The sequence below is a fragment of the Scardinius erythrophthalmus genome (genome assembly GCF_964197995.2).
Source record: "Scardinius erythrophthalmus genome assembly, chromosome: 14".
NCBI classification, from domain to species: domain Eukaryota; kingdom Metazoa; phylum Chordata; class Actinopteri; order Cypriniformes; family Leuciscidae; genus Scardinius; species Scardinius erythrophthalmus.
Genome location: NC_138234.1, coordinates 10,817,635 through 10,833,705, shown reverse-complemented (window position 1 = coordinate 10,833,705; position 16,071 = coordinate 10,817,635). Strand labels below are relative to the sequence as shown.

The window sequence follows — 16,071 nt, the reverse complement described above, 5'->3', positions numbered from 1 at the left end:
CACTGCTCCATCAACGTTTCATGCCAAATCGCTATATTTCCTTGTTTAAAATGTAGGCCACTGCAAGATGCAGTTTCTTTCCAAACCGCGAAGCGCCGAACCTTTTAGCCTAAACGGATAAATCCTCTCGACTAATCAGAATTCGGTTAACGTTCGCTATCTTAACAGTTCTCAAAATGAGTCAAACTAATCTTATATTCTCTCTCTCTCTCTCAATTTTAATTGTTTATTAATAAACAAGTGTTTTCTATGTCGACTGCAAAGACGAAGTTGACTGACTCGCGATCTTCTTAGTAGTGAACACGCCAGAGAGAAATGCACATTTCATACGGATTAGGCTGCATCGTTTTATTTTGTTTTGAATGGTTCTGTTTAAAAGTAGAGATTTCTGTAGATAATAGATATAGGCCTATTTCAGTTTTGTTTAGGTCTGTGAGGCGAGTAGTCTACCTTTTACGCTGAGTTTCAGTTCATGGATGATAGCTCCAGTTCACTCCGGCGCCTCTGTGTCGTGATTATCTATTTTCTGCAATTTACTTTTTATTTATTAAGCAATTGGTTAATGAAACATATTTTAAAATCAAGATACAATTAATACAAAACGAAATTCGTTTAGAAAGGCTTTGTGCTTTCTGTTTGAGGTCTCTGTGTAAGTTTTAAAGTCTTTTAGTGCCGCTTTCAGAGCACTCATTACCGTAATGGAGAACGGTCATGTAACATTGTTTTTTCCTCATAAATGCGAACACGGAAAATAAAAGACAAAAGACATTTTTTTAAAGAAAAAAATCATCCATATTAATTTGTATGTATTAAAAATGTTTAACAAAGAGGCAAAAAGTCATAAACAAAAATCTGAAAATTCGTTGATATATATATTTTTTTTTTTCGCGCAGTATTTGGTGTAGCCTACAGTTCAAATTCAAATGTTGGTGTTCAACTTTGCGTTTTAAAAATAGCCTACTTACAACAACTCTTCATTTTTCGTTTTTCATTTGGGGGTTAAAGGAAAAACGAGTGGACACAAAAGAACACGGACCTTTTGGACAGAAAGAATACATGACAGCCAGGGTTCTTTATTAAATTCATAAAATAAACTATATATATATATATATAGGCTAATATACTATATGTGCCGTTCGCATAAAAGGGTCTTTCCCTGACATTAATGCTTGGATAAGACACGTCTCCTTCCATTAATAATAATCATTTGTAGGCCGGTGGCTGAGATATAAACCTACTAAAGTCCTCCGTTGCCATGCTTTTTGGAATGACTGATCGCGAGAGGAAAAAATAAAGTTTTAGTCGCTTAACATCGGTTAATGGAAACGCCGTCATTTTGCAATAGTTATTTATCGATATTTAGAAGAAAAAAAAAAGTTTTGCTCAAATCTGTTATGGAAAGGCGCATACAGACGGTAGCTAAAGCTAATATGAAAACGCAAAGCAGCTTATCTTCATTTGAAGCACTGAGCTGAGGACAGCGACACAAGAGCCACACAGGTATGGCTACTTAGTCGCTGTCCTCAGTGCCGCAGAAAAGCGCTGAAACGGACATGAAGGGGAACCCATTTCTTTTGGCCCATCTAGTTTTCTGGAGGCCCACCTACAATCAAAATCCGCCGCAAGTGAGTCACGTGATTCGACTGATCACCCTAAAGAAAAAAGTATTGCAATTTGTTTCACCAATAATATTAATTAAACAAATTCAAGAACACGGATGTTTTGAAAAACAAATTTCCATGACTTTTCCAAAACTTTCTGAGTTTATTCATTTTCCAAAACTTTTCCAGGCCTGGAAATTGCCATTTTAAAATTCCATGACTTTTCCAGGTTTTTCATGACCGTATGAACCCTGTCTTTAGCTTCAGCCCATGCAGCTCAAACAGCAATGCACAACATTAATAACTAGGACTGGGACTGTCATGTTACATAACATTATAATGAGAACACTACTGTAATAAAACAATAGACATAGGCTACTAAATATTAAATTCAAAAAAAAAAAATTTAAATGCAAAAAAAAATTCTGTGAGGGTTATGTTTAGGCGACAGAAAAACCATTACACCAATGGAAAGTCCTCATAATGATAGTGCCACCACCGTGTGTGTGTGAGTGTGTGTACGTACAGTACAAGTCAAGAATATAAACTGCCGGTGACATGCAAATAAAAACATGCAAGTTTGAACCTAAATACAATAACAATATTCTCTGCAAATACATTATTTAATGTATTTTTTTCATGCTTTGCCTTCGATTGGAACTATTTTCATTGATAGAGCAAAAACACAAAGTGGATCATCACTTTTCACAAAGATCTAAAATAAATTGAAAATGAACTACTTACTATAGAGTCTAACAACAAATCTCTTGTTTGTGGTTCCTCTGCTGCTGCTGATCTGTAGTTTATAATCTCCAGATTGATCAGCTGTGCTGTCTGTGATGATCAGAGATCCAGTCTTCTCATCCAGCCTCAGTCTGCCTCTGAATCTCACATCATCATCATGTGTCTCTCCGGTCCCTCCCCTGATTTCAGCTATGAGAATGTCTTGATCTCCAAACCTCCACTGTATCAGATCATCTTTCTGTATTTCAGTTTCAGGGTTTAGGATCACATTCTTTCCCTGTTCCACTGATATGTTCCTCTCTGCATTAGTGACAGCAGCACATAGAAACAGAGAAACACAAAGAAATGTCTCCATTAGTGTGTGCATGTGAACATCAGAGTTTGAAATTACTACATAAAGATCATTCAGATAATATTCTATCAGTTTGAAATGGAGAAAGACTCAAAACTTCACATTACTGTCTCTCAGTATCACTGTAATGTGTGTAGCAGGACCCTGAACCGACAGGTGACAAATCCTGACTTCTTCACACATGAGTTTATTATTTAAATGCTCACTTTGTGCCGGTAAGATGAACTGATTTGCTAATATATGATCTGGTGTTTGGGACCCTATTTGAGACGTTCAGCGGTTCATCTCAAAACCAACATCACACTAGATGAGCTAAATCAATCTGGCTCACTAAAAAGAGATGGAAAGTTTGAATCACTTTGGTGCGCTTTCACACAACACATCCAAAACCACATCCCATAATGATCATGTGTTTGACGGAGATTCACTGTGGGCGGAGATGCATTCAGGCCGGACAGCATTTCCATTACAATGCGATGTGGTCACATGTGCTTTGACTACCGGCACATGGGATTTCAGTGATCGATCACAAAGTGTTTTAGATCGGTTTCCACCAGTATTCAGCACAGAACACTTAAGGTGGATGTTAATACCAGGTGTCAAATGGGTCATAAAGAACTACTGTCAAATGACACTCTGAAATGATACCTTCAGAAACAAAACAAATGATAATTGGTGGGTGATATGAACTTCAATTCTAGCAGGCTGAAGTTAACATTTACCAGATCACCTATTGCACCTTTAAATGTGCTGTATGTAACTTTTTGACTGCGCTAGAGCATAAAAATATTGAAAAACATAACATAAAAACATACATAAAACATAACATAAAAATACATATTCACGAGTGAGACATTAAATCATTCATTCAACTGATTTGTTCCAAACACTGATTGATTCAGGAACAAAAAAGTATCTGTCTTTACGAATGAGTCATTAAATACATAACTCTGTAGATTCCTTCATAGACACGGATTCATTCAGGAATGAAACACTGCTACTGTCTGTTGCTTGGAGACGCCCAACTTCTGTGGCTTTGTTTTCATTGGTGGAGCAAAAACAGACAGTACTTCTTATTGAAAAGCAGTATCACACTCGTAATTGTGCTGTTGATCTGATTATATGACCTTCATATGTCAACAGAAAATAAAATTAACCGACAAACATGCCTTGCTGACAGTTTTTTAAAATGTAAAATCCTAATAGAGGGTATAAGGTATTATAAAATAGGTAGAAAACACTGTTCAAGCATTGTAGAGCGTCGTAGTAAAAAAATAAAAATATTTCATGAGGTAATTCCTTCAGTGTGATCACTTCTCACTTCGTTTGACAGCGGCAGTCAAGTGTAGTTATCAAAACAAGAATTTAGTGTTTATTGTATATGTCCCCGAAGGGCAATTGGTTTTACAGCAAGACAGCATACAAAGGAACAATTTACAATACATTAAAAATCTGTAAAAGTTAAATTACATTTAAAATTAAAAAATTAACACGAAAATAAGTACACACACAAAGTACATACACAGAACCCAAACAACTACTTCCTTCCACCTAATCCCCCCATACCCGAATTTAACAGAGAGATGGAAGTAGGAATAAATGAATGTTTATACCTGTTACTTCTAACTAATGGAAATCTAAATCGAGATCCTGAGGGTAGAAACTGAAACTCAGAATAGAGAGGATGTGAAGTAACCATTAAAATGGATCGGGCTTTCCTAACTACCTGCCGGTTATACAAGTCGGTAGGGTGACTCTGCTGAACTCCTAATATCCTACTGCTAGTATTTACTATTTTCACCAAAGCAGTCTTTGCCTTCACACCAAGAATTCCATACCAGCATAACATAGTAAATGTTAGAACCGACTCAATATAAGATTTGTAAAACAAAATCATTAACGACCTATCAACTTTAAATTTGGACAGTCTACGTAGACAGTACAAACGTTGCTGGCCCCTTTTACAAATCGTCTCCACATTTACATTAAATTTCAGCTTGTTGTCAATCACACACCCCAGATACTTATATGATTCCACAACATCAACCTCCTGCTCTTTGATAGTTGTTCTCTTAAGATCAATTTGATTACGCCTAAAATCAATAATCATGTCTTTCGTTTTTAACACATTTATTTGCAGGAACGCATCGTTGCACCAATGAACAAAATCATCTACCACAGGGCCATGGTCACATTCACCAACACCAAGAAGGCTGACAATCGCTGAATCATCTGCAAATTTTACAATAAATCTATTGTCATGCCTGCTTCTACAATCATCAGTGTATAGAATATACAGGAGTGGAGAAAGGACACATCCCTGAGGGGACCCTGTGGATGAAAACAATGCCTCTGACAAACAACCATTAACCCTTACTCTCTGAATGCGATCAGTTAGAAAGTCAAGGATCCAACCAACAATACTAAAATCAAAACCAAAACTTAAAAGCTTCTCTACTAAAATATGAGGTTGTATCGTGTTAAAAGCGGATGAGAAATCAACAAATAAAATCCTAGCATGAGTCTTAGTTCCCTCTAGATGCTTAAGTACCAAATTCAACAAAGTGGCCGTAGCATCCTCAACCCCACGCCTGGCCCTATAAGCAAACTGAAGAGGGTCAAGGGAATCTTCCACCTTTGTAAGAATCTCTTTTTTAAGCAATCTTTCAAAACTCTTCGCAACTAATGAGGTCAAAGCAACTGGCCTAAAATCATTTAGTACCACTGAATGATTATTTTTCGCCACTGGAATGACTGTGGAAGTTTTCCATAATCTCGGCACCTTCTGTTGAGTAAGGGACAGTTGAAAAATATAATAAAAAATAGGTCCCAATTGCTCTGCACAGGAAATAAGCAGCCGACCCTCAATATTATCAGGGCCTGCGCCTTTGCTGGCTTTTAAATATTTAAACCCATTAATTACATCCTGTTCTGCAAAGGGGATAGATCCATTTACAGTTAAATTGTTTTTCTGCTCACTACGAATATTCTCAAAGTCACAAGTATCAAACCTTACATAAAACTCATTAAATGCATTTGCAAGCTGAAAATCATCACTACACCCTTCCAATACCACCCTAGAATCTTTCTTAGACTTTGTCCCAACGATGGTTTTCATGCCATCCCATGCTGAGCCCAAATTACTGTTTTTTAACTGCCATTCTATCTTTTCTTTATAATGCACCTTTGCCATATTTATTTCCAATTTCACCTCCTTTTTTAACCGATTCAACTCAAAAAGATTTCCTTCCCGAAATGCAAGCTGTCTTTCCTTAAACAGCACCCTAAGTGATTTAGTTATCCATGGTTTATTATTTGGATATACTTTTACAGACCTTACAGGAATAATGTTATCCACACAATATGACACATAACAGCTGACAACATCAGTAAGTTCATCTATGTCAGCACATGACTCTTTAAACATTTCCCAATCAGTGCATTCATAACACCCTTGAAGGATCGAGATGGAATCTTCAGTCCAGTTCTTACACTGTCTGATTAAAGTTTTTCCCCTTCTTAGGGCTGTACGATACAATGGGACAAGTTGTATACAATTATGGTCAGCCCCACCTAACGGGGGAAGAGGGAGAGATTTATATGCACCCTTTATAGAACCATAACATAAATCTAGAGTCCTGTTATGTCTGGTTGGACATGTGACATATTGGTAAAGGTCTCTCAAGGTCTTATCCATCAAACAATGGTTAAAATCACCCATGATTAACATTGGTGCATCGGGAGAAATCAGTTGCAATCTTTGAGTTACTTGAAGAATACTTTCTGAGGCTCTATCTGCATTAGCTCTCGGATGGATATAGACAACCGTAACAAATATTTGAGGAAACTCACGTGGCAGGTATGGTGGACGTAACGATACCGACAGCAACTCAACGTCTTTAGTACACAGTTTTTCTCTAACAATGACGTTCTTACAGTACCTTTGGTTCACATACAGGCAAACTCCTCCTCCCCGCGACATGCCCGTAGCACCAGCATCTCTGTCCAAACGCACAGGAGTACCAAACCCGTCCATAGTAATGTCTGTGTCCGAGTCACTGTCGGAGAGCCATGTCTCAGTGATGGCCAATAGACATGAGTCTCTGAATTCCCTTTGGAATCGAACATGAGCTTGCAGCTCATCCGTTTTATTACGAAGAGACTGCGCATTAGTCAGAATAATGGACGGTAAGGGAATACGGGAAAGAGACTGTTTCTTCAGCCTTACACGAACTCCTCCCCGCTTACCGCGTTTCCTGGGTCTCCGTGGACAATCACCAGTGGCTTTACTTTCTCCACACCGTAGATCTTTGTAACAGTTCAAGTCAGGTAAAACTAGATCCGGTGGTTTGATGATCTGAGGGATATTCCACTGTAGCAGAAAGTCTCTACTATATCTGATTACCGGTGGATTTGACAACACACCTAGAGAGTCCGCGAAATAAAACGCCAGCCACAAAAACAATAGAGCCATCAGCTCCATGTTAGTTGCTCAGGCACCAAGGCCAGCAGTTAAGCAGGTTGACAACCAATCCGTTAATATTCCTTGAGTATAACTGTTGAAGCTTCGTTAAAAACAAACAAAAAACAAACAAATAAAACATAAAACAATACACAACGCTGTCTCGCCGCCGGTCGCCGCTCACGCATGCGCCCAGTTTAGAGTTTTTACAAGGGGTCACTTTCCCAAAACCCTTCAGTAATTCATAAGCCTTCAGTACACACAATGCTTAGTTACAAGATGTACATCACTGAAAGCACTGATAACTTGCAGTTAATTCAATAGGAGATTTTGAAACTTATATTTCTTAAAAAGTGACAAACACAAATGATACTGATAATAATAATTACCATGCAAGAACTGTGATCATTATTACACTGACTGGAGGACATACTCACCTCTGACAACAACTCTGAATTTCTTGTATGAAACCCCTCTGATGGATGTGATCTGTAGATGATAAACTCCAGCATGTTTTATTTCAGTGTTTGTGATGGTCAGAGATCCAGTCGTCTTGTCCAGCTCCAGTCCGGCACTCAATCTCCCATTAGGAACATCATGATGTAGAAGGATGATTCCTCCTCTGATTTCAGCTATGAGGGGTCCGTTATTTCCAAATCTCCACTCTATGATATCATCTCTGTGTATTTCAGTACCAGTCTCTAGAGTGACAGGATCTCCTTTAAACACTGACACTGTCTTCACTTCATGTCACAGGAGCCCATAGAAACAGAGAAATTAGGAGATTATAAGAGAGGGGGGATGGGAATAAACATAAGATTTCTCAGGAACAATTTTTGAAGAGGGCACAAATAATACAGCCAAAATTGTACTTGTAAGGATGTGTGTACACAGAGGATTAATAGGCTTACTAATATTAGTGTAGCATGGAGACAGTGGCATTATCCTTCTATTCAACATTTCTCTCTGGTTCAATGAAAAAGCTGACTCTTGAATGACAAAATATTCCTCTTCAAAACCATTTATTTATTGCAATGTTTTTGAAGTTGTTATCGCCATGTTTGTTATAGTGGATGACTTACTATACAACAAGCTACGGTATTATAAGCTACCAAACAAGCTAGGTAACGTTATATCGTTAACATAGCGAACTCATGGGAAAATACATCGGTTATCATCCTTTTTTTTCCATCATGACTAATTTATTAATGTCTCCACATTGAAGTATGATGCATAAGACTTTTTTTACAAAGGATTCAACGTATTTAATATGACTTAGTCATATCAGTTTAGTATTACGAACACATGTATTATGTATCATCATAACATCCCCGTTTAACATAAGTGTGTAAACATCTCAAACAACCAACAAGATTGGTTCTTTTTACAGCACTTTGCCCAGTGGCCTCTGTTACCGCACATAGAACATATTGTTGAATGCAGGGCACTGTTCAGTTACAGTTTTGACATGTTCGTCCTCTTGTTACAGCATGGGCATGTTCAGTCTGTGACATGCCAAGCTGTTGTATCTGTTCATTATCAGCTGCTGCTGCTAAGGCTTCACTCTTTCACCCCTCTGCTAGTATATCAGCAATGGGGTGACCTTTAGCCTTGATGTATAGGCGGTTTCTTAAAGCATCGAAAGTAGTACTGTACTGGCAATGATAAGTTAAACTAAACATTCAATGAGCTCATCGTCAGAATTGGCATTTCAGTGCTAAAGTTCTGGCTCTAGTCACAAAGTCATCAATGCTCTCATTTGGCTTTTGCCTATATTGGATGAGATGGAGCCTGTGGATTCTTAAGTTCACATTTAACTTTAGTTTTCCTTCAGAGAAATTCCACAAGGTGTCAGGCTTTCTCTTATCTGAAGAGAACACTGTTAAAGAGTTGGATTCCCATGCTAAACATGGACAAAGTTAAAAAAATTAAGTTGTACGTTTGAAGGAGTATTTCTGTGCGAAAAATACTCCATCCGGTTTGTCACAAGTTTCGGAAAGTTTTTTTCGAGTATGGGACTGTGTGACGTCAGATGGAGCGGAATTTCCTTATAAAGCCTTGGTTATACTTCCGCCTGGCTCCACAGCGCGAGTCTCCGCAGACTGCGCGCGCACCTCCCCAAACGGACGAGGCGTTTATACTCGACGCGCTCACCGTTGTACTATTCTTTGAAACGATAGGGGGCGACTCAAGTAATTATCCTCTAACCATCAGGAATCAGCAGTTAGAAGAAGAAGCTATACACACGTGACAATATTTATTTTAGTACACCACCACCAATACCACACTACAAAAAGAATTGTGTAAAACCCAGTAAACCCTGAGATTATTACTAGTGACAATAAAACAACATATATGGATATGAGAATGTGTATACAATATAAATAAATTAACAATCTCTTATATTTTCTAATTTCACTAAACATTTCATTAAGTTTCGTGAACATTTTTATTAAACATGGACCTTTATGTTCATTAAAAATACTTTTTATGCTATTGTATGCTCATTTGTTAAATGTAAGCAACTAATTTAGACGTGCAAACTGGGTGCCGGTGTGGTGAGAAGTTCGAGCTCGGACATATTCGGCTCGAAGTCGTTCATCTTCGGATGCGGTGCCGCGCGCGTTGTTACAAAAAAATGTCGCGCACACCGCCAGGCGAAATTGGGTCTTGCGAACCCAACGCGCACGACCGCCCACACCGCAATGACGTCATTTTTGCCGCGCGCACCTTCGCGCTCGTGCGGACGTGTCGAGTATAAACAAGACTTAAAGGCTGATTTATACTTCTGCGTCGGACCTACGCCGGAGCCTCTACGCTGTAGGCAACGCGTTGGTTTTCATTTATACTTCTGCGTCGTTGTCCGCGTTGACGTGCGCAGAGGGAGCATGTGAAACCCGAGGGAGCGGTCCTAGCAGACCAATCACAGCGCTTGCGTCCGCGTAGAGTTGACGCGTTGTTACATTTTTGGAGAGGTGCACGTCAGGGTACGCCGAAGGGTACGCGCGCTACACACAGCCTACGACGTAGCTACGGCGTAAGTTCGACGCAGAAGTATAAATTGGGCTTTAAGACCCTTCGACGCAGAAGTATAAGGGTGAATGACGGATAAGGATTTAAAATGTGAAGAAAAATAAAACTGGCAAAAAATGTTAATTGTAGGACTTTCTATACTTATTAGAGTGTTGTGTATGTAATGCAATGATATTTACACATTTCAAGAATGTAATTAACCATTTTTTTGGTGAATCAGATCTTTTGCCCCATGAAAATGTCATTCCTGGGTAACGTAATGAATTTTTAAATTAACTACATTTCTACCATTGTTGGCATATACAAATGTACTGATCTCTATATTTGGAGCTCAACAAACAATTAGTGCTCGGAAAACTACATTTTAATCACAATTAATATAATCAATTTGGGATTTCATATAGACATGGGCTCATTTTTGGCTGCTGATAACTCAAAATTCAGAACCAAATAAATAAAAAAAACTGGAAAATGTTCAAAAATGTTTTCCAATAAAGTAAATAAGACTTGTTTTATCATTAACTCAACAAAAAACTGAATTGTGTAATCTAACACACAAATATGGGTTAAATTAATTGCCCGTGTCATTGTTAGCCGGAATGACATACTGTTAGCCGGAAGGACATTCTGCAATATTTTTCTTTCCAACACTCCAACACTCAACATTTTTCTTTCCAACACTCAAACTTGAAACAAAGTAAGAGACACTGACAAGTTTTTAATGACTTAAAAATCTGTACAATTTATAGTAAATCTGTAAAATTATAATGCTTAACCCATTTAATCCCAAATTTTTCTCAGACACAAAAATATCCAAATCATGTGTCATTAGTATCCCTTTGAAACAATCAATCATAATTTTTTTAAATTTTCATGGAAAAGTATGTGAAAAAGTGTGTTTTATGATCGGTCACAATTGTGACCGGTGGGATACTGTGTTGTATCAACCATTGGACAGACTGAATATAGGTCTATTTGACCTGTGCGTGTGTTTGTTTGTGTGTGTGTTTGTGTGTTTGTGTGTGTGTGTGTGTGTGTGTGTGTGTGTGTTTGTGTGTGTTTTTGTGTTTTTGTGTGTGCATAAGAGTGTATAAAATCCTTATAAAATCCTTGAGGCCACGAGATAGTGTCTGGAGGCCTCGGGATAGTGTCTGGAGGCCACGGGATAGTGTCTCGAGGCCACGGGATAGTGTCTGGAGGCCTCGGGATAGTGTCTGGAGGCCACGGTATAGTGTCTGGAGCCCACGGGATAGTGTCTGGAGGCCTCGGGATAGTGTCTGGAGGCCTCGGGATAGTGTCTCGAGGCCACGGGATAGTGTCTCGAGGCCACGGGATAGTGTCTCGAGGCCACGGGATAGTGTCTCGAGGCCACGGGATAGTGTCTCGAGGCCACGGGATAGTGTCTCGAGGCCACGGGATAGTGTCTCGAGGCCACGGGATAGTGTATCGAGGCCACGGGATAGTGTCTGGAGGCCACGGGATAGTGTCTGGAGGCCTCGGGATAGTGTCTGGAGGCCACGGGATAGTGTCTGGAGGCCACGGGATAGTGTCTTGAGGCCACGGGATAGTGTCAGGAGGCCACGGGATGGTGTCCTGAGGTCACGAGATGGTATCTCGAGGCCACGGGATACTATCTCGAGGCCACGGGATACTATCTCGAGGCCACGGGATACTGTCTCGAGGCCACGGGATAGTGTCTGGAGGCCACGGGATAGTGTCTGGAGGCCACGGGATAGTGTCTCGAGGCCACGAGATAGTGTCTGGAGGCCACGGGATAGTGTCTGGAGGCCACGGGATAGTGTCTGGAGGCCACGGGATAGTGTCTGGAGGCCACGGGATAGTGTCTGGAGGCCTCGGGATAGTGTCTGGAGGCCACGGGATAGTGTCTGGAGGCCACGGGATAGTGTCTGGAGGCCACGGGATAGTGTCTGGAGGCCTCGGGATAGTGTCTGGAGGCCACGGTATAGTGTCTGGAGCCCACGGGATAGTGTCTGGAGGCCTCGGGATAGTGTCTGGAGGCCTCGGGATAGTGTCTCGAGGCCACGGGATAGTGTCTCGAGGCCACGGGATAGTGTCTCGAGGCCACGGGATAGTGTCTCGAGGCCACGGGATAGTGTCTGGAGGCCACGGGATAGTGTCTCGAGGCCACGGGATAGTGTCTCGAGGCCACGGGATAGTGTATCGAGGCCACGGGATAGTGTCTGGAGGCCACGGGATAGTGTCTGGAGGCCTCGGGATAGTGTCTGGAGGCCACGGGATAGTGTCTGGAGGCCACGGGATAGTGTCTTGAGGCCACGGGATAGTGTCAGGAGGCCACGGGATGGTATCCTGAGGTCACGAGATGGTATCTCGAGGCCACGGGATACTATCTCGAGGCCACGGGATACTATCTCGAGGCCCAAGATACTATCTCGAGGCCACGGGATAGTGTCTGGAGGCCACAGGATAGTGTCTGGAGGCCACGGGATAGTGTCTCGAGGCCACGAGATAGTGTCTGGAGGCCACGGGATAGTGTCTGGAGGCCACGGGATAGTGTCTGGAGGCCACGGGATAGTGTCTGGAGGCCTCGGGATAGTGTCTGGAGGCCACGGGATAGTGTCTGGAGGCCACGGGATAGTGTCTGGAGGCCACGGGATAGTGTCTTGAGGCCACGGGATAGTGTCTGGAGGCCACGGGATAGTGTATCGAGGCCACGGGATAGTGTCTGGAGGCCTCGGGATAGTGTCTCGAGGCCACGGGATAGTGTCTCGAGGCCACGGGATAGTGTCTGGAGGCCACTGGAGGCCACGGGATAGTGTCTGGAGGCCACGGGATAGTGTATCGAGGCCACGGGATAGTATCTTGAGGCCACGGGATAGTGTCTGGAGGCCACGGGATGGTATCCTGAGGTCACGAGATGGTATCTCGAGGCCACGGGATACTATCTCGAGGCCACGCGATAGTATCTCGAGGCCACGGGATACTATCTCGAGGCCACGGGATAGTGTCTCGAGGCCACGGGATAGTGTCTCGAGGCCACGGGATAGTGTCTCGAGGCCACGGGATAGTGTCTCGAGGCCACGGGATAGTGTCTGGAGGCCTCGGGATAGTGTCTGGAAGCCACGGGATAGTGTCTGGAGGCCACGGGATAGTGTCTGGAGGCCACGGGATAGTGTCTGCAGGCCACGGGATAGTGTCTGGAGGCCACGGGATAGTGTCTGGAGGCCACGGGATAGTGTCTGGAGGCCACGGGATAGTGTCTGGAGGCCTCGGGATAGTGTCTGGAGGCCACGGGATAGTGTTTCGAGGCCACGGGATAGTGTCTCGAGGCCACGGGATAGCGGGATAGTGTCTCGAGGTCACGGGATAGTGTCTGTGTGTAAAATTAGGTAGAAAGTTAGGTAGCAGCAGAAAGTAAGGTAGAACAGTTAGCCTATGTGTATTAGCATGTTGATACAATGGGTTATCCCACCGGTCACTATTGTTGCCGTTGACATGTTTGTGAGTTCTATGACCACATTAAATAAAGTTGAGTAATTGCAAATGCATATATCAATACTAGACACCTTAAACATGATGTGTACCAAAAATCTATGTCCTATCTTTATGTTAACATACTTTAATAACCTTTTCTTTGGGAGCTTTCTTGCTGCCATCCTCTTCTCTTGGCGCAAACAGGAAGTAAACAGCTCTGGTCATGTGACAATTTACAGTAAACATGCGACACTGCACATATTTCATTGAGACCCTTTATTATTTCAATATCTGCTGGAAATGCATTGATAGATCATTCAGTAACATTTTTATAGCCTTAGAAATGAAACATTTTTTTACGGTCACTATTGTGACCGGTGGGATTAAATGGGTTAATAAACAATGGCCTAGGGTATAGTCCAACACATTATACAGCTAAAACATTTAGGGCCCTATTTTAACGATCTGAAACGCAAGTATCAAACGCGAAACGCAAGTAACTTTGTGGGCGGATCTCGCGGATCCCGACGCAAATCTAAAAGGGGTTGGTCTGAAGTAGCTTCATTACTCATAGGTGTGGTTTGGGCATAACGTGAAATAAACCAATCAGAGCATCATCTCACATTCCCTTTAAGAGCAGGCGCGCTTGTTCCATGGCGGATTGCTATTATAACGGCGGATTGCTATTATAACGGCGGATTGCTATTATAACGGCGGATTGCTATTATAACGGCGGATTTGCCAGACGCACGCCAGGAGCGGTTCACAGCCGAGGAGACCGACGTTCTCGTCAGGGCCGTAAAAGAGACATTGTATGGGGATGGAGAAACCCACCCAAATTAGCTTCGGTTAAACAGGCGTATAATAATTTGGGTAAATGTGTAAGCTAGATTTATGCCTATTTTTTCACATCTTCATGGACACAACAATGATTTCCCTCATGTGGAATATTTTTCCTTGTAATAATGTATGGTTTGCAAAAATGGGAACTGCTGCTTCTGTGTAGATGAGAGAATCAAAGTGTATGCGCGTTGTGCTCACGCTACATTATGGCCAAGCATGCGCCCTTAAATAGCATCTGAATAACGTGCCACTGACTTTAGACGAGGTTTTTCCTGGTCAATGGAGGAATTGTTTTCTGTAACTGCAAAATAGCACCAGGGAACGTTTGCGCCGGAACACGCCTCCTCTTTTCGCTGAACCGCCCCCGGGAGCGCAAGTTCATTCCCTAATTTACAGAAGTGCGTCTGTGGAGGGAAAAGTCCGCTGTGCGCAGGTGCAAAATAGGAATGATACATGTGTCGGTGTACAAAGTCAATTGCGCTGGGTGCAAGATAGGGCCCTTAGGCTTATTGCAAATAAGTCAAGTCAAGTCACCTTCATTTATATAGCGCTTTAAACAATTTAGATTGTTTCAAAGCAGCTTTACAGAGATAATAGGAAATTAAAGTAACAGAGATTGTTTTGGCTTTACAGCAGCTCTAGAATAAAGTTATTGTCCAGCTAAAGTTAGTTTTGATTGATTCACTTCCGTCGCAAAGATCATTAGTTATTAACTTAAGGGCCGCTAACACGACACCGTTCTAACAGAAAACCCTAAAGTTCTTTCTGCGCAAACTTTAAAAACGCGAACCTGATGGCCTGCACATGCTTATTACGTGTTTAGATTATAGGAATGTTTATAGGAGTGTGAACCTATTTCGATTAATATTTCAAGTTTGCTTGTTACTGATACATTATCACTCCACTGAGTCATCACTATAATACCTTGCTCTCTTTTGTCCAAGATACTCAGCCCTAGTTTCTGCATCTGCGTTTATCCTGGCTCTGAACCGTCTCTGCCTCTCTTTATTAGACAGAGGCATCTGGCAGGACAGAATTGACCTTAAAACACCAGAAGCTATACTAAAGCTTTAATAAAATGTTGATAATTAATAAATTTGATTACATTATTCATAATTTGACCATTAACATTACAAAATTTAATTCAATGATAAAGACCCATGTGACTCATTGAATCATATGAAATCAAGTTGAATGACAGCAAAAATATGGCAAAAAACATACAATTATGTAAATAATGTTAATTTTAATAATATAACTATAATAACCATGCCTAAAAGTTTACAAATGTTAATTAAAAACTAGATTTTTATGCATATGTCATTCTGGATAACGGATGACATGTCCTGGCTAAAAGAGGTTTTTTGTTATCCAAGAATGACATGTTGTTATCCAAGAATGACAAAACAAATATTTTTCTTTATAATCAGGCACTAACTTAACCACCTATGGAAAACTACAATTTAGCTATCATCGCTTAAGGTAATCTTTTAGATCAAATAGATAGTTTTTTAATATAAAAACATTATAAATGGTTTATCAGTGTTATCCAAAAGGACACATGATATTGCTACAAAGTGCAC

At 41.1% G+C, this 16,071-nt stretch overlaps 1 protein-coding gene and 1 long non-coding RNA gene across 2 annotated transcripts in view; one reads left to right on the top strand and one right to left on the bottom strand.

The window, feature by feature from the left end:
• Nucleotides 1-16,071, top strand: part of LOC308701967 — a 756,660-nt gene that overhangs the window by 287,407 nt on the left and 453,182 nt on the right. The window lies entirely within an intron of this gene.
• Nucleotides 1-16,071, bottom strand: part of LOC308701400 (uncharacterized protein) — a 39,592-nt gene that overhangs the window by 8,845 nt on the left and 14,676 nt on the right. Inside the window, exons 5-6 of the mRNA XM_081383666.1 lie at nucleotides 7,597-7,902; nucleotides 2,346-2,645 (exon numbers count right to left, since the gene is read on the bottom strand). Of these exons, the coding sequence (XP_081239792.1) occupies nucleotides 2,346-2,645; nucleotides 7,597-7,902 (606 nt within the window). The remainder of the gene's footprint in view (nucleotides 1-2,345; nucleotides 2,646-7,596; nucleotides 7,903-16,071) is intronic.